At 37.1% G+C, this 19,984-nt stretch overlaps 1 protein-coding gene across 3 annotated transcripts in view; it reads left to right on the top strand.

Moving 5' to 3' along the window:
• DOCK4 (dedicator of cytokinesis 4) overlaps positions 1-19,984 on the top strand; it is a 221,108-nt gene that overhangs the window by 89,733 nt on the left and 111,391 nt on the right. For all 3 annotated transcript variants that reach the window (XM_059847108.1, XM_059847110.1, XM_059847111.1), the window contains one exon: positions 1,249-1,400. In XM_059847108.1, coding sequence (XP_059703091.1) covers positions 1,249-1,400 — 152 coding nt within the window. The remainder of the gene's footprint in view (positions 1-1,248; positions 1,401-19,984) is intronic.

The raw sequence follows: 19,984 nt of genomic DNA, 5'->3' as shown, positions 1-19,984 counted from the left end.
TGGGCTCTTGGTACTTTCTAATATACTAGTGTAAATAGCAGTTAAATTGCATAAGAAAGCTTTCCTTTGGGTGTAAATGCCCATCTTGATTTACTAAAACCAGCACTGATATTTCTTTTTCTGATTAAATCTCCAGTAAGGTCTAAGAAAACTTGCCAATTCATTTACGTTGGCTTTGTCTCATATTTAAGTACTGCAGCTGTTACAGATACACAGTTCTGAGCCTTATGTGCTTAAGACTAAGCTTGTATTTAAGCTGAATTTTATTTATTATAACTTTTGTATTTAAGTGCAAATCCCCCAAAAACATAATTCCCACAATTTTTGTGGATCTGAAATATATATGTATTTTTGTAATAATTTTAAAATTGTATTATACTTGAATTGTTGACTTGTAGTGTCAAGCCTTATAGTAAAATCTTTATGCTAGATTCAGTATACCTTTGAGTAATTTCAAAGTGATATGTAATATTATGGAATCCTGTTGAAGCACTAGGTGAAATATTGTGAGGAACCATTAATCACAATAAGCATACAGAGGAAAAATAACCCAGAAAACTAGTAATGGCACTCATGGAGTGAACTTTGGAAAATAAAAAGGGGGAAAAAAGATAATCTCAGTATGAAGACTGTGTAGCTTAGAAAGATTGCTGTTTAAAATTATTTTTGTTACAATATAAGAGAGGGATATTACAACTTAATATTGTCCTTCTCTTAATGGGTAACTAAAATGCAGAAGGTATAAAATGCGACTTCAAATCAAGACAATTTATTAGCTTGTACAAAGCAGTTTGCCAGAGACCATAAAATGAGGGTATGATTGCTTTTCCCTAGTTTAAAATACTGGTATTCAGTCTTCTGCAAAAGCATTTTTTTATGTGTTTGAATAGTGGAATATCAAATCATTAACTGTTTAAACCAGCTAAGAAATACCATGTTGTTATAGCACAAAGCTTTAAAGTGGCTCCACACTTTCAGAGTTAAAAAAACCCAAACTTCTAGAGATTCCTGTTTTTCACCTAGAGATAACTATGATGAAGTGTAACACAGGGAAAGTAAATTCCCTGTGTTTTCCTTCTCAGATGCAAAAGGAAAAAAAGAGAAAGGAAAAAATACAAGTTAGCATAAAATTTTGAAAAATACTAATTTGGAATAAGAAAGTAGTTCTACATTACATATTTTGCCTCTTTTTGTTTGGAGAATTTTATAATTGACTCAAACTGGTCACTGTTTTTGTGGTATTTTTAGATGGAACATCGTCATCGAAAAAAAGACACACCAGTACCAGCTAGCAGCCACCATCTCTTTGTTCAGATGAAGAGTTTAATGTGCTCCAATCTGGGAGAGGAACTGGAAGTAATCTTTTCACTCTTTGATAGTAAGGAAAATCGACCCATCAGGTACCATATGATTTCTATTTAAATACTGATTTCACATAAGTTTTACAATAAGTATTGTATATTTTGATCCGGGTAACAAATTCCACATTTAGAAACAAGGTCAAGGTGCTTTTGTTTCATGCCAATATCTTGCTTCCTTCTGAAATTGAGTTGTTATGTGTAACGGTTTGTAGTATCATTTAAGGTTTACAAAAATGTATACATCTGCCTTATTTCAACTTCCAGTTGTTTTTTTTTTTTTGTAGAGAAGTATATATACATGCATGTGTACAGAATGGTAACTTTTCAGTATCCCTATTTTCATCTCTCCTAATCAGTGTACATTCAAAACTTTGAAATTTTGTTTTCTCTGTAATAGTTATAAGAGAAATTCTCCTTGCTACATGAGATTGGAGGGCTCCCCTTAGTTAGTGACTTAAGCATATTTTTTATAAAGGAGCCTTTACTTCTATTGAGAAGGTGCTGGTTCTTCAGTGAAACTGTCAAAATCAATCCATCCTAGAGTTTAAATTCTGTGAGAGACCTGATAACCTTTGTTTTTTAAAATATTCAATAGCTATTTCTATTTTCAGAATTCTGGCTGAGAGAGAAAACATGGGAGTGATTAGTAGTGGAGCCAGTGTGCATTTAATAAATATGAGCACAGGAGGAGCATACAGTTAGTGCAAGAGCTCAGTAAGTTCCGTTTGAGGAATACGCCAGGAAGTCTGAACCATTAAATGGCTGTGCAGTGGGGATGGGTGTGGTGGGTTGACCCTGGCCTCCAGCCAGCAGCAGCCACCCTGGCACTCCCCTCTCCTCATCTGGACAGGGGACAGAAAATAGAGCAAAAGGCTCACAGGTCAAGATAAGGACAGGGAGATATCACTCACCAATTACCATCACAGATAAAACAGACTTGACATGGGGAAAATGAATTTATTAACAAAATCATATCATTGTAGGATAATGAGAAATAAACCCAAAACTTCAAACATCTTCCTTCCCAGCTCTCTCTTCTTCTTGTGCTCAAGTTCATTCCTGATTTTCTCTCCTTTGTCCACCCTGGCAGTACAGGGCACTGGAAATTGGAGCTGTGGTCAGTTGGTCACACATTGTCTCTGCCACTCTCTCCTCCTCCAGGGGAGGACTCCTCACACTCTTCCTCTGCTCCAGCTTGGGGACCCTTCCACAGGAGGCAGTTTTCCGTGAGCTTCCCCAGCCTGAATCCTTTCCACAGCTGTTGACTTAAATATGGCAATAGGAGTTTGGGGAGCTATGTGGAAGTTGGGCTGAATTTGACAAAAATATGTTTGTGCTTTGCAGTGCAGGCAAAATAAGTAACCAGTACTTTGAAGGAAGAGTATATTGAGTACATTAATTTTTACAATTAGTGAGATCATGTATACACAGCTAGTGTTACAGTGTTAGCTATTAAATACTGACATTTCATTCTGGCCTGCACTTCAGAGAGTCATCACGAAAATTCCATTTCCTGTCGTTTCTGAGAATTAAATGTGCATCAGGACATATTGTTTGTGTTCACTCCAGTGAATGCCACAGCAGGTGATAGATTTACGAGAGAGCTGCAGACTTTGACAGAAATCAATTTGGGGTGATATGGATTGCTGAAAACAAGGTTAAGGCAGTGGTGGTGATGTGAAAGCAAATGGATTTGATTTCATGTTACATGAAAGCACAAATTCTAGAGCTGTTTCTCACGTGCTTGCTGTGATCTGACCTTTAGCTATTGATTCCTGACTCCAGCATCTGTTTTCAGCTGCTGTGAACTTCCTCATCCCATTACTGGCAAACCTTGAAGAAATGTGTTGTTACAAATCCAAACTGCCTTCTAGGGTGTGGGGGGAGTGACAGGATAGGCTTTGTGAAGGTAGTTTGCACCATCTGCAATTCAAACAAACATACCATACTGTAACAAAAAGCCCCCAACAAACACAACAAAGAAACCCTCCCAAGAAACAAAGAGAAACTTCTCAACATACTGGAAAAGCTAAACCTAAGAGAGCTTTCACAAGAACAAATTAAATGCAAGGTATATCTGTATCACAGAATGAACTCTGGAATGCAGAGTTGTCCAGGATGGATCCTAGTATGGTCTGTCTGGACTAGATGTGGAAGTGACTTAACTGGTTTATTACAGACTTAAACCAAAGCTGGCTGGTCGTGGTGCACAGCAGGATGGTACAATGTCTATTTTTTATTCCATACAATTGGGTGGGATATTTCAGAGATCTTTAGGCCCCTGCTGATGCATGCTTGACATGAGCAGTCTCCCTCAGAAGGATGATGCTGGAGGCAGAGGAGGCAGGGAAGGCAGAGGAGGCAGAGGAGGCAGTGTCCCCAGCCCCCACAGTTCATGTCCTGCAGTGATGCCAGAGCCGACGGGCAGCAGTGGAGTTGAGGAGCTTGGATACTCAGACTCTTCTGCTCATTTCTAGCAAAAGTGCTGGTCAAGAGCTGTGTGTACTGTAGTACAGATCCTGCATCTTGGGATCTGTCAGAACCTAGTTGTGTCATTTGCCCATCGGCTTCCCAAGTCATTGTTTTTGTCCTGTAGAATAATGTAATGAAAAAACCAGATGAAGCTTGTTACTAGCAGAGGTAAAGACAGAAGTATATGACTAAAAGGACTTCAAATGTATTTCTCCAAACTATTGCTTATGGTATTAGAATTTTTTGGACTTTATTTCTTTGGACTTCACTGCTTCATATGTTAAATTTTGCAAGCACTGTATGTGTACCAAGCTTTCCTCAGGTAGGTAATCCTGTTTAATTTAAGACTGTTTGAATGCATAATAGAGTGTTCATTGTCTACCTCATACAAATTGACATAAAGCAAGTCAGCTCTGTAGGCTCTTAAAGAGTTCAGTTGGAGAGAGTAAAGAATTCAGATTTAATAATACAATTTCTTAAAAATTACTTAGCTTCTTCTCAGGTGGACCTGCAATTGTAAGCTCTCTCTACATCAATAGATCTATTTTATTTTATTCTTACCTCAGGTATATACAATTAAAATAACAGCTTTAAAAGATTGTTGGAGGACTAGAAGAAACATTGTCTGTTAACTTCTTTAACTGATTAGGTGTATTTTTCCACAGCTTTTTTCTCTTGTTGGTTCTATGTTATCAGTATCACACATTCAACTGTTTGAACAGCAATATTTGTTCAAGTATCACAGTAAACAGAACAGCAGTTGTAGATACTGAGGTGAGGAAAGTCTCTCCAAAAAGGAATACTGTTTCCAGTCCAGACTAGTGCAAGAAAAAACCCTGTGGAAAAGTCGATGCTTTGGAAAGCAAGGTGAAACAAAGGTACTTCATAACATAGGAAATGTATGTATGGTTTGATAGCTGAACTTTGTATTATAGCACAAGAATAGGATTTTCCTTAGCCCATTTTAAACTATAGTTTTCTTGTGCAATATTAAGAAATTATCAGACTTAGAAAATATCTACTGAGCAATGAAAGAGAGTGAAACTTTTTCTTGTTGTACAAGATATTGTTATAGATTCTCTGAAAAAAAGCATTCTGTTACAGCTGAGGCAAACCAAGGTATGAGGAGAAAGCACAGTCTGTTGCATTGGCTTAGTGGGACCAGAACTGAGTGTCTAATAAGAAAATATAGAATCATTACTTGCTAAGAACAGATTAAAAGAATACAGATGTCTAAAGTGGAAAAAAACTAGATATCAAATTGAAAGCTGTGCGCCTGAATGTCAGCACAAAACTTCTCTCTAATTCTTGTGACCCATATGTTTTGCCACAGGAACTACATTTAGTAATTATTCTTGGCAGAAGTGGATTCTAACATGATGCAATGTAGGTACTGTTTGTCTTTGTAGAGACAAGCAGATGAGGAAAAGGAGAACAAGAGTAATTTAAATTCCTTTTATGGCTTATAAAATATATTAATGTGGATTGCTGTGGCTTAAGAGAAAGTTCAGATTCTTTGGCAGATCGTTTGAATATTCAAAGGCAGAGTGAGAAATTGGACATGGGTCTTTTTTCTCTTAAAGAAAAAAACAGACCTACTGATATAAATCTATTCTTCACCTACGCTGCACTCTTGTTCCTCTTTATTTAAAAATAAATTTTGGAAAATGTCCAATGTGCTTTATATTTAAATTCAGAATTTGCTTCTCTTCATCATCTTTTGTTTCTCAGAGTAGTTGTGCCTCACTAGACATGAATTAGTGCTGAAATGAGGTACAAGCATGTCTTCAGGTGGATGCAGGGGGAGGAGCAGACCTCCAGCATCATCTCTGGAATCTGTGTAGATGGATGTATCTTTCTGCAGTCACAAGTAAATGTCAAGATTAAGACATAGACCAATGCTTTCCTTTTTGTCTAATTTCAGAAGGTTTCATGATGAGTCAGTGGACTTTAGGATTGGAATCCAGACCCAAAGGCATCTAAACTTAAGATCTTTGTGTGAATTGCATCTCCATTAATTAGTTGCTGGTTATAGTCAGCAAAACCTAGAAAGCAATTCAGCTAGGGAAATGTCTGCATCTCCTTTAGGGATTTTGGATAGCTCCTTAGGATCCATAGATGGTGTTGATTAAGGAGCTGCTCAGTGTACTCTGAAGTCATTTTGATGTGAATCTATCTTATTTCTTTTTTGTTTTCTGTTTCACTACTTTAGATCTCAGTAAAATTTGAGGCTTCAAGTTCAAAAAGAGTTGATATTGAAATCATACAGGATATAAATTCTCAGTGTTAGTTAACTGAGCTTTTGACATCAGCCCTTAAGAGTGCAATCTATAGGAAAAAGCACTCTGAATTTGCTCTTAAATATTTGCAAAGGATTTAGGGTGGTCAGATCAAAAATAACTGATAAATATACATTTATATATATGTACAAATTTACTGTCTTTCATTATGTGTTGAATTTTTTTTTTTTTTTTGGTTAAGTATAGCAGATATGTTGTGGTAGGCAATGTATATGGTTAAGGAATATTCTCCTAATTAAACATAAACATTGGTGCTCTCATTGTGGGACCTACCAGTGCATTTTTAGGGTAGCACCTTTTAAAATAATAAGTAACAGGTTGGAAACTAAAGTCATAAAATCATTTAATAGTTATTCTGGTTTTGATACTGTATCTTAGTATTCCTTTAGTGTTTTGAATAGATCATTGTTAGGTGATCTTTATGGTGTGCTGCAACCCAAACCATTCTATGATTCTATGAATAAAAGAAAAATTAAGTATATTTATAGCTAGACTACTCTCAATTAAATTTTTTTTTTCATCTTTAACAGCATGTATAAATGCTCATAGTTTTTCCAACATGTACTGAGAATTAGATAATGGTTTTTTCATGAGATGTGAAAAACTGATTTTGAAAAGCACTTCCCCAGAGCAGAAATCTGGTATCAGAAAGTGACAGAAAAAATTAGTAATGCTTCAAGGTTTTTGATTTTCAGACTTTCTATCTAAAGATTTCTCTGGGTTGGTAAGAGCTGTTATGCCTTGCTTACACCTAACTTAGTGAGATCAGCACCCATTTATGGCAATAAGAATGGTTTTCTATCAACTTTACTAATCTAGATGTAAATACTCTTTTGGGATAATTTTTCATTTGTTTGGGACAGGAAGAGATTATACTTTTCTCCAGACTTTTCTTTGGTTGCTGGAAACTGCTGTTTAAAATAACTGTTTCTAAATATGTTGGCATCCACGATAATGGCAGTCCTGTTGTATTAAGTTAGGGGTAATAATAAAAAACAGGTTTATCTATGACTTTATTGTTGCTGTTAATAAACAATAATAATAAATATTACTTTCCAGACTGTTCCTATATTAAAATAATTGTCTAATGTGTGCCTTCCCACCCTAAAAGGCTTTTTTTGAATGTGACTATTCTACTTCTATGGAAGCACAAAAACTGTCAGTATTTAAGTCAAGTACTTAAATCTGAGTCATGACATGCTTATGCTTATTAAGGCTACAGTTGTAAGTCATTTTCTACTTAATTGGTGCATGCTAATTTCACTTGATCCGTATGCATATGTATATATCTACATTTTCTGGCTAAACTAGCTGCTAGGAATAATTTTTGCTACTGCTTAAATTAACAATAAACAGCTGAAGTCAACCCCTGATGGTTCCTAGACATTTCCCTGGTGGGTTTTTGTATCATGTTCCATTTGTCTCCCCTTCCTGCTGCTTTGCAGTTTCCTTTCCTAGAACAGTAATAGCCCCTGAGTGGGGTAGAGCAGGTGTGTGTGGCACTGCTTTAACATGATGCAACCATAAGGCTTGTTCCAGTAAAATTCTTTGGTTTATGTGCTGTTTTGTCTTCTAACCATATGTTTCTGTTCCTCTTTTATTTCTGTTAAGGTCAGAAGCCCAGTTTGTGTGTTTCTTGGGTATTTTTGGTTCTTTAAGAAAGTAAAATACCATAATGATCACACTTAAATTTTAGAACTAATTTCACTAGTATGGAATCCTAAAGGAAGCATTTTAGCATATGCAGTTGTAGAGAGGTGCTGTTACTGTAGTTGGAAAAGGAAAGAGGTCCATGGTCACATCTCATGAGATTTGTTTGTCTTTTAGTTCAATCCTATTTTTCTGGCCACTGCTGAGCTTTTACTGTCTACTTGGAGTTGTTCCTAAAGTATATGAGCTCAAACATCCTCTACCTGGATCTGTACTGGTACTTCATGTTGTCAAAGAAACGCTTTTATAAAATCAGTTCTGGATTTTTTTTCTGGATTTTTTCTGATTCAGAACTTTTATTTTTCAGGCATGTTGCACAAATCTGAGAAAAAATCAGAAGGACCTACCAATTTGGTATAGAGCCTTGAAGATTTGCTTTTATATAATCTAACTTTGTTGTAAGCAAATCAGCAGTTTGAAAGTCTAAGGCTGCTGTTTACTTATGCAAGTGGTGTGATCCAGTAGGAGTGGGTTTGTAGAGCAGCAGTTCATGCAGACCCAATGTTAATGTGTAAATGTTTTAAGGATTTTACTGTGGACTAAATCTGTGGTTGTGTGGTCTGAGTGGCAGCAGCATATGTTCTAGTTTGGATTCATAGCTCTGGCTTGTGAATCAAAATGTGGAGATGATTGGAAGGCTGTCTTCAAAAGCACCTAATTCAATTTGATCATGTAGATCATAAAATAGTGTATGTAAGATGCATATTACAGGATCATAGTTTGAATGGGGACAAGTTCTGTAAAACAGAGTAACTTAGCTGTGCTTTGGGATGTAATTGTTTCTACTACAATCACATTGCAAAAACAATTTCAGAGTTCAAAGGGATTATAGAACCCTGAGTGCAAACAATGAGAAACAATAACTTTAGGTAAGAGATAGGCCATTTTTACAGCTCAAAGGAACCCCTGGAAATCTGTTTGCAACATTTCAACACACTGCAACAAACCAGTCTTCTGATGTTCTTTATTAGCTTCTTTATAAATCAGTTGTAGTGTGTGGTCATTTGTGAAATTTTAAAAGTTTTTCTATTCCTTGGAATATGAAGGTGAATATATAGAGTCCCAGCATTTAGAGTATTGAATAGTGTGTGGTGATGATTTTTGGCTTTGGGGATATCTTTTTCTCTTACCCAAACAGAAGTCAGTGAAACAAACTTTTCTTTCAGCAGTAAGATCACACTTAAAAAGCCAGTGATAAATACTTAAGGGGTTACAAAGTTACAAATTTTGCAATGGCTCTTTTTCAGAAAAATAAAAGATGATGATGGCAGTCTGTGCTTTCTGTTCACATGTACTAAAATCAGCTACTCAATACAGCATTTTTTTCAGCAGTGATGACCTTAGTATAGCCAGGGGGCCCATTTACACTGGAGCTCTAAGAACACCAATCATTTCATCAAAAGTATATTGATTTTTTTTCTTATCAGATCCTGGAAAGATCTCACTTATTAGCTTTTAATAGAATCAGTTTAACAAGTGGCAAGGGACAAAATAAGAGTTTAACTGTTTTCTAGACAATGTGCATTATTCACCGAGGCTGTGTTAACTTTATTTGTTGCTGTAAGAATATTCTGCTGCTATAAAAAAACCAAAGCCAAAAAGTCCAAAGAAAACATTTCCCAGATGACTGTATTCAAAAAAATCATGTTATCCCATCGTCCTCTGAAATTCCCACCTTTCCAGTGTAGATGCTGTAAGAATGTATTAATATGTGTAGCACATGACCATCTAGAGATTTTGCCTGGGTTTTTTTCAGGAGAACTTTGCAAACACTAGCAAAACTGGGTAGTGTATTATGAAAAAGGGGATGGAAGATGTTAAGGCTGCTGCCTACATTTGTTCAGTTCAGACTGTGGCCCTGTTCTTGGCATTGATGAGTATGCATAAAAGTGTGGCATCATCTCCTGCTCAGAGTACCACTCGCTTTGCTGACCTTTACATTTCTGTAGAGTTTGTGCCTCTGCCTTATGCCAACATACTGCTGCAGAAATTCTTAAATCTGTAATATGACCCATAGTTCTTATGTAGCTTTCCAAACCATTTGCTTTTTTTCCAAGAGCAGTACTATTAGTGGGAAAATTTCAAGGCAGCACTTCAGTAAGATGGAGCTTGTTGAGATTTTCTTTCATTGATATACATTTTGTGTCTGTGTCAATATGATATGACCATCTTATCAGAAATGATTGATGCCTCTGGCCCCATCTGTGTGGGGAGTGGAGATAAGTTGGCATGCTAATCCTCCTTTTGCTATCACCTTGAACAACCTTGCTTGTAACTATCATATTGCCCTCAAATGAGAAGAGATTCTTAAACAGCACAAAGAGAATAGGCTGTTTATCCAAGGCCAATGAAAGCAAATTGCATTTTTTTTTGTGAGCTTTTGATTATATCCTTGATGATTGTGTAAACTCCAGACCATACCAAAGGATAAGATTACCCTTCCTTTGTTGTACTCTCAATGTCACCTTTTAGTGACATCCACATCATCAATCTTTTTATCCCTTTTTTATTTCAGTTTTGTTATTCATTTAATTCAGTGAAATCACTTGCCAGAAGCTGTAATCCACGTTAATTAGTCAAAATATTCACTACTTAGTGTTCTAGTTTTTAAAACAACAAAACACAACAGTTTTTTCAACAGTTTTTGAAAAACATATCTATCAGGATGCCCAGGTCTACAATGTATGAGTCTGTTACTGCTTCTCATCTCCTTTTCTTACTCTTGTTTCTTTAATTTATTCTGACATCAGAGATGAAAACAAATTAAGTTTGGAAAAGAATTGAGAGGACACTTTAAATTCAGATTTGGTAATAATTTCAAATGGTGCAAAGTATCTCAAGTATAAAAGCTCGAGAGAGATGGTGAAAAAATTTTATATGAGCATACATGCATGCACATTAGTTGGTATTAAGATTTTCTGCTTCTGCATATGGTTTCTTTTTCTATATTTGATTGTTTGATATTTAAGTCTTGCGTTGATGCAGCACCACATTGCGTCTCTGAATGTCATGGAAATTCAGGGGCTCTATTAATAAATAACCCTGCATAAAGACAGGGGTTTGTTTCTAACATTATCTGTGAGAATTAGTATCATTCTGGGGGGAAAAAAGTGCATGTGGTATTTTTGAGTTGTTAAAGGATGTGTTTTAACTGTGCTTCAGACATAATTGCCTGGTACCAATAGCACAGAATTTCTGGGAGGTGTGAACAATGACTAAAGGCAGAGCTCAGACTGGACTTTGTTGTACTTTTTCAGCAACGTGAATTATTTATATCAGGAGCACAATCCAGATGCTCCCTAAAATTTTTAATCTATCATTAGGTGATAATCTACTCCACCTATTTCCCATAAAATACTATTTTTAGTGTGTTTAACCTTCACTTTGTTCATACTGTTCGTTGGAAATTATTGCTCAGATACCCCCACATTATCCATGGATGCTTTTTGTCTTGAGGTACTCTTGGATCCTGACTTTTTCCATGCAGATGTGCCTGCTAAGCAGTGCAGGGATTTAAGATAAAGGAACTAGCAACATTTCTGAGAAAGGGAACAACCCGCGGGAACCTGAACCATAAATTAGCTCAGGGCTACTTTTCTGTTACAGTATTTCCACCAAAGCATGATTGCACTCATAGTGGATCACAGCTTAGGGTAGTCCAGTGTTGTTTTCAATTTCCTGTGCCATGTTCACAAAAATATCTAATCTTGCACAGTATTAAAACTGTGCTACAGCGAATTACACAAAATCAGTGCATATATGTATTTATAGATATGTATATATGCCTCATAGATGCAGGAGAGATGAAGCATCTTAATTTTTCTGGCTAGAAGATGCTTAAAGGAGTCCTTAGAAGCAAAAGTCCTTCTACTCCTTAGAAGCAAAAATAAAACAAAACCAGCCTAGCTTTATTTACATCCTGCGAATTCAAGAGTTAGTCCTAATTTTAGCAGGAAGGTTAAAACACCTCAAAGGAAATGTAAAGGTCACTTTGACAAGAGAGCAGCCACTACTCTTGTACCAATCTTTTATGCATTTGGAATAAAAATACCCCTTTAGATGGCTAACTTGGTATATACATTTCTGAATGTGATTGCTATTTTTTTAAATTATTGATATATGTTTATATACACACAGCATATAAGCAGGCTTAATTATTTCATTACTGGCTCTAAGATCCATGGTAATTTTTGCATTCTTGTGGACAAGAATATATTAGTACAGCTGTAATTTGGCTTACAAAAAGCACCTTTAAAAAGAAGCTGAAGTTCCAGAAAATTAAAAAGCTTCCCCTCAGAAAATGTGCATAATTTTTTCCAGTCACTCATTGTGAGCAGCAAAATTCCTATGTGCAGGAATATAGTCAGGTCATATAGAGGCTGTTAGCCTTGGGAGGAATAGTGTAGTAGTAAAAGTCTTTCTGCTTGGATCCTAGATGTGGAGATATTTTGGAGTGGGAATTATCAGTGGAGACTGGCAAAAAGACTGTTTCTTGGTCCCAGTAAAACTAGAAAAGTGAAGGATGTTTCTCAATTGAGTTCTGTTTCTTTGCTTGGGAATACTGTCTTGGACTGCCTGCTGTGGAATTCCTCCAGAGGCAAGAGCACGGAAGCACTGGCCCAGGCAGTCAGTGTGCCCTGTTTAGTACATTGTCATTTGTTGTTTTACATGGCAAATCAGTTACTCACTGCAGCTGTTATACTGACCTGTGATGTAATCAGCATTCCATAATCACGCATAGCCTGAGAGACTTGAGCCTCTTAGGTATCCCGTGGGTATTCAAGCTTGCTTGTATTTTCTATTCTTTCCCTAAGTCTGATTCCAAGTTTTGACCTGAAATCTGTTTTGGATTTAGAAACTCTTCACAGGAGCATACCAGGACCAATTAGAAATTTCAAAATCAATGGGTTGGTATGTTACAAGTATTTCTACAGGTCTGTCCTGTTTCTCCTTTGTACTTACTGATGTTTTAAGTTTTTTAGTTTTCAGATACCATACAGTCATGGAATCAATTTGATTGGAAGGGTATCAAAAAGATCATCTAGTTCCATCCTCCCTGCCATGGGCAGGGATACCAATATCAGTAGCAAATATATATTTTATTTCTCCCTCACAATTGACTAATTCTACTCATAGCTCAGTTTTACATATTCATTAACAACAATAGTAGAAGCAGATAGGATTCATCTAATGGGAAGGAGATGTCTGAAAGGAATGTTTGACACAACTGTATCCTCCTGCCAAAAGTTTGGCTTTATGGTAGTCTGTAAGAAGATATTTTCTACAGGTTAAGATTAACCTTCATTGCTGGGTATCTTTATTTAAGACAATTTAAGGAGGTGTGCACTCTAAAAGGAGTGACCTCCCCCGAGTATTAACTAATAAGGAAGAAATGTGAGTAGGTATCAGTGAAAAAATAACAGTTTACTAACAAGTGGAACAGCAACAGGCAAAACAAAAACCTCAGTAAATAAACACTAGATACAAAATTGCTAAATCTCAGGAAGGGGGAATGAACCCAGACTGGCAGGGTACCACCCTCTCCTGAGATGGTGGCCCCCACTGCTGACAGTAGGGACACAAAGGGAAAATGGCATCTGAGGCTTTCCGAGGAATGCAGTGATAGTTTGGGTTACCCACAGCCCCAGGAGATCAAACCCCTTCATCCTGCTTTGTAAGAGGTTCTAATAGTTTGAGTAATACTGGTTTGTGCTGGTTTTGGCTGAGGTAGTGTTCATTTTCTTTACAGTAGCTGGTGTGGGGGTGTGTTTTGGAGTGGTTCTGAGGACAGTGCCGGTAGCACAGGGATGTTTTAGCTATTCTGAGCAGAACTTAGACAAGGTTAAGTCCTTTTCTGCTCCTCACCCTGCCAGTGAGGAGGCTGGGGGTGCACAAGGAGTTGGAAAGGGATACAGCCAGCACAGCTGATCCCAACTGACCCAAACACAGGGATGGATATCTCACACCATAAGACATCATGCTCAGCATAGAAAGCTGGGGGAAGAAAAGAAGGAAAGGTGGTGGAGTAATGGTATTTGTCTTCCTCACTCACCGTTACCTGTCATGGAGCCCTGTTTTTCTGGGAATGGCTGGACACCTGCCTGCCCATGGGAAGTGGTGAATGAATTCCCTGCTTTGCTTGTGTGTGTGGCCTCTACTTTGTCTTAGACTGCCTTTACATTAACCCACAAGTTTTATGACTTTTACCCTTCTGATTCTCTCCCCCACCCCACTGTGGGGGAGTGAGCTTGTGACTGAGCTGCTGGCTGGGGTTAAACCACAGCACTTCTATGAACCATTCATTTTATCTGACTTTTTGCAGTGCTGTATAATTTGTTGTCATTAATGAGACAGTTTTGATAAATTGCCCTTTAAATACTGGCCATTCTTGAATTGCAAGAGAATTAACATTTTTATTCAGGCTAATTCAAGTATTTTTTGAGGAATTGATGTTTCAGCAAGTGTGTTTCTTTGGCCTGATGGCCTAGACTGTCTTATTCAGCCTGTGTATGGGAGCTGCTGCATGTGACTTTACAACAAATTGCATTTGTGAATAAGTAAAATGAAGTGGATATGGTAGGAATAAGCTCCTGAAAAAAAAAAAAAGGGACAAGTGTTGTCTAGCAAGAGAATGCTTCTGAGAAGGTTTGGTTTTTTGTTTTACGGGTAGACAGATCCTCATTTAATTATACCTTCCATAAGCCCTCCCAGGAGTGAGGGTGTGTTAGAAATTAGCTGTATTTCATGATGTAGCTCAGTTCCTTTCACAAAGAACCACATTCAGCCAAACAAATCCACCCTCTTTTCCACTGTCTAAAGATTCTTTCTCAAATATCTTCTACTTGCTGTAGTTGGACTAAGGATGCTAGCTTATATAGATCTTTGATCTGAGCTTGTACAGATAGACACATTTTTAAAGCAAATAAAACCAAGAGGAACCTGTGGTATCAGGTTATGCTGCTCACATGCATTAGCAAATAACCCTCTTATGGAGTCTGTTGTAAAAGTTGAAAACTGACAGGAGAAATAACTGTTTTTAAATGTAATGATGAAAACACTGGAAGACACGACCTAGTGAAGCTTAAGCAATTAGCTACATTCAGAAATAAGTGCAGTGTTGGAGTGGGAGTATGTGAACCAGCCATGACATGTGTGTGCCAGATTTAGGTAACTGTGAGCTATATTGAGCACCAGTGGTGTGTGTGTGTATACATATACATATATATGTGTGTGTATGTATATAGATAGATAGATAGATAGATAGATAGATAGATAGATAGATAGATAGTTGGTTTACAGATCATCTCATGAGGAACATATTGCAGTCACACTGGCTACCAGCAAAAGGCATGTTGGGGTTGACACAAAATAGAGGCATGCTCCTTGTAAACCTCCAAATGGTGTTGAATACACAGGAAGCTTGGAGGTGTTGGAGGAAGGGGAATTTTCTTAAATGCTGTTGTTTCCCTTCACTTTACCAACTTCTCCTGCTCCCTTCAGGTTTAATCTTTGGGGAAAGATACTGCAAATCTGCTTGTATCCATGCTGTTAGCTCAGTCATTGACTAGGATAATAATCAAGAAATCAAGACTGTAATTCAGCTTAAAGGATCTGTAGGTCTGTGCACTGGTAATGCTGTGATGCAAAATGTTTATCCCTGGTGGCAGACTAAGATCACTGAAGGCTTCAGCTTCTGGTATATGTTTTTTCTTTAGTTGTAAATACATGCTGATAGATTCCTAAAAACAGTATTCTGTTTTTAAACTGACACCTTCTTCTGTCTCCTGGTACATCATGAAAAGTAATGTAAAGGTACTGCTGTCTAGCTCCTTTAAGAAATGTATGATGCCATCTTTCATTTAAAATACAGTTGCAAATATCTAAAATAATATAGGTTATGTTCATAAAATCTGTAATAAAAACTAATTTCTCTAGGGTATTTTCAGTTAATAAAGAGGTAAAAGAGAATAAGAGCAGAAGTTTGATTTATCTATGTAAATCTGTTTTGCTTTTCCTCCAATACCCTTTTCTGTTTTTTTTTCCCCTTGTTAACTGAACAGCTAGCCAAGGGAAATTGGGCTTCACTGCATAAATCTATGAACATTCTTTGAATGCTTTCTTCTTCTTCCCTCATGTTGTCAGCATGGCTAGGGGACAGAAAGATAAGCTGATGTACCATAATAAGATTGTTTTGTGGTTTTTTTGTTAGTATTTTGCTTTGATCTTTATCTGCAATTGGCTGACATTTTTATAGTACTCATTCTTCCTTTTCTGTCCCCCTTTGCTTATTGCCTTGTATTTTACAGTTAGAAATCTGGGAATTTTTTTAAGTACATAATAGATGCAATACAGGACCTTTACTGTCCTGTAATTACTGTGAATCAGCTGGTACTGCTAAGTCATGTTGGCACATTTATCATTCAGTTATTCTCTGGTTAAGGATGTACCTGAAGGCTTTATGATCTTTCAGTACCTTAAGATGTGTTGTACAACATTCCTCTGTATTTCACCACTAAGTGTGAGGGTAGCATTTTGTGTCTGATCTGGGTTTTATGAAACCACTGAGCCTTTAGCTGTAAATGAAGTCAATTCAGATTCGAGTTCCTACAGAACATCCATTGACAGTGGTCTGGAATGTAATAAACTTGAGGTGGTGAATTATGTGGCAGAATTCTCTTATTGCTTCTCATTGTTTACTTTGGAAATCACTGTAACCTATTTTCAAGCAGAGAGTATGTATAAAGATGTCTGAAAGTGGAGCTGTACTGACAATCAGGAGTATTTGATGTCATAGTTTTGCCACAAGAATATGCCATGTGGTATAAATCTGGCCATATTTTTTTTTTTTATTGTGTGTTTATAAATCATAGAGCAAGCAATCTGTCTAGACTGGTACCATGTGACTGGTAATATTTTCCTACTAATACTAAGGAAATAGGGGTCACATATGAAAATAGAACAGTTTTCAGCCATGTTCCTTTAAAATGCATCTGTTAAGCCTGCAGATTTGGAACATGTTGTTACTCTGCTAATGCATGAGAAGTTACAGTACAAAAATCCCTTGCTGACCTTCTTAAATTAATCTCTCCAGCACTAGTTATTTCCTTATTTTCAGTAGGAAGACAGCTGAGTTTAAATATGCACGACGTGTTTAAGTGGCGAGATTGGTGCTCATGAAAAGTTCATGGTAGTCTAAACTAAAATCAAGTTGTCTTAACACAAAGAAGAGGTATTTCTGTTTTGTGGTACTGCTGTGTATATTTGCTATATCTATGTATGTGTAGCTGACTGCTGAGAAAACTGCTGTGCAGTAACATGCTAGCTCTAGGTTTAACCCTCTGGGATTTTTACTGCTGTTTGAAGCCAAGCTTTCAGATCTTGCGAAGTCTGTCTTTGTTTTGTTTTATCAAGGCTGTTTATTTTCCTTAGCACTTTTTCCAGCCTGCTGGTCTCTACAGAAATCCTTTGAAATGGTATATAAATGCCCATGCTCTATGTACGTAGATATAACATTGCTATTTTGGTCTTGTCATCTCACAAGTCTAACTGCTTGCATTTGCTCCCTGGAAATGTTCAAAGATAACCATTTTAATCTGAGGTGTAACTGGTTCTGTCATTTGTTTCTAGTGAAAAAAAAAAGCTATCATAAAGCACCAAGCAAGGATTAAGATTTTTTTGTTGTTGTTGTTGTTTTCGGTTTGCTTTTTCCATTGCTTCACTCTGCTTCAGTGAAAGAAAATTTCAAATGCAAATGAGGAAAGTGGATCTGCATAGCCATTACATATCTGTTGCAATCAGTATATTTCTTTGTGGCATCACAGAAGTCTTTGGCTTTCAGTTGTGTTGTGAATCATAATCTCATGATCTGTGAGTATAAGCAGAGCTTGAAAATTTCATATTGTAGTGGATAGTGAATAGAAAGCCTTCAAAAGATGTGCCTTTGTTTGTGTGGAATATAAATTTAATTAAATACAGAATACACTCCCAATTAAATGTATTTTCCAGTTAACAGGTAAGCTTTGAAGATAGCTTATGAATGGCATTTTTCTTTGAACCAACAAATCTAGCATTTGTTTTAAAGACAAACCATAGTGAGATGTGATGTGTATGCATGTATATAATACTTTCAAATTGTTATATAGACTGAAGATAAAGTGGTGAAATTCCGAATCACCTTTACTGGCCAAATTTTTATTGACACATACCAAGTACACAGGAGCTCTGTTACTTCTGGAACTGATTTTTTCATTTTGTATCCAGTTTGGAGAGGTGCCACACATAATGCAGTCCTAAAACTTTATCTACTTTGGCAATAGAATTAATAATTCGTGTTCAATGTACAGTAATTTCGTGTGAGACCTATAAACAAAGCTCTACACTTTTTTTAAACTGTATTTTCCAATATTGCAAATTAGCTCAATTCTAAATGAAAATTCTAAATTATTTTGAAACCAGTTGTAAATCAACAGCAAAATACCAGCTTGTTTCTCTGTAAAAATACACTTACATAAACAGTCTTTAAAACTCATTTTAATTGTTCTCATGGAGACCTAAGCTGCAGAAGTTTGCTGTGTCATAAAAAGTGAATGAGAAAAATAGCATTTTGTTGAAGAAAAAACATTTTCATGTACTTTGAGATGTGAGCTCCACTCTACTGTTCTTAGCTTCTGCCTTTTATGGTGTATGATAAAAAAGCTGTACAGCTGAAGACTGCATAAAAGTTTTCAAATAATCTCATGAAGAAAGTCTCAAATATTTAGTTGTTTAGCCTGAATAGCTGGCACATAAAAGCATAGAGCATTCTCCAGAAATAGCTCTCAAGAAGCGTGCTCTAGAGTGTTACAGCATCTTGGGTTGTGTCAGCAAGAACACAGCCCATTGCTTATGGGAAGTGATCATCCTCTGCCCAGCATTGGTCAGACCATGCCAGTTCTGGGTCCTTCAAGACCAATATTAATGAGCTGAAGTGAGTTCAGCAGAAGGTCTCACATTGTTTTGTGGGCAGGAGCTCCTGCACTGGGAGGTCAGGTTGAGGCGGTGGAGCTTGTTCAGAGTGGAGAAGAAGCAGTTTTGAGGGGAGCTAAATCACATAATAATCACAGATGTGTAGAATGTTTTGGGTCAGGAGGGACCTTTAAAGGTCATCTAATTCAGCCCCTCTGCAACGAGCTGAGACATCGTCACAGAATCATTGAGGTTGGAAAAGTCCTCAAAAGAACATTGAGCCTTGGAGTCTTGCTGGTCAGAACCCTGTCCAACCTATTTCCGTGGTGGGGCATCTATTACCTCACTGGAAAACTTGTTCCAGTGTTTTACCACTGCCATTACAAAAAAAAATTCTTTCTTATTTCTAGTCTGAATCAATCCTCTTTTAGTTTATAGTCATTATCCCTTGTCCTATGGCAACAGTCCCCAGTAAGAAATTTGTCCTCATTTACCTACAAGAAGATCAATGGCATCAATGGTGGGACAGTGAGGGACAAGGGATACAGACTGAAGCAAGGTGTGCATCTGGATGTAAAGAAAAAGTTGAGAACAGTCACACACTGGAATGGCTTTTTCAGAGAGCCTTTGTGGTTTCCATAGCTGAAGATTTTCATGACCCACCTGGCCAAAGCTCTGAGCAAGCTAATCTGACCTGATAGCTGACCCCACGCTGAGCAGGAGTTTGGACATAGAGGCCCTTTGAGGTCCCTTTCAATGTGAATGACTGATTCATGAGTGATCAGTGCAGAATTTCTACAAGGCAAATGCTGGTGCAATAAAGATTTAATTAGTCTCTATTGAGATGGATCTCATCCAACATATTCCTAGCGATTTTTCAGCTGCATTTTGAAAAGCTATGCTTGATACAGAGCAGTGGTTAACCATGTTTAGCTTCTGCAATAAGGAGAAGATGTGGATACAGCTGAGAAAAAAAAATAATAGGTGTACTTATGAAATTTTATTTCTGATTGAACATTACAGGACATCCAGACTCCTATGTCAGGCCAGCTGGGGCTGGGGGTGAGAGGGTGAAGGGAAGTGTCTGTAACACTTACTTGCCTTTCCCATCTTCCACATCTCTCACTACAGAAATATGATTGTTACATTTCTTAGGAGGCTGTGTCTTAGAGAAAATTATCCAAAGCATGGAAGGTT

This window comes from Haemorhous mexicanus, chromosome 5 (genome assembly GCF_027477595.1).
Source record: "Haemorhous mexicanus isolate bHaeMex1 chromosome 5, bHaeMex1.pri, whole genome shotgun sequence".
Taxonomy (NCBI): domain Eukaryota; kingdom Metazoa; phylum Chordata; class Aves; order Passeriformes; family Fringillidae; genus Haemorhous; species Haemorhous mexicanus.
This window is presented reverse-complemented; position numbering and strand designations above follow the sequence as displayed.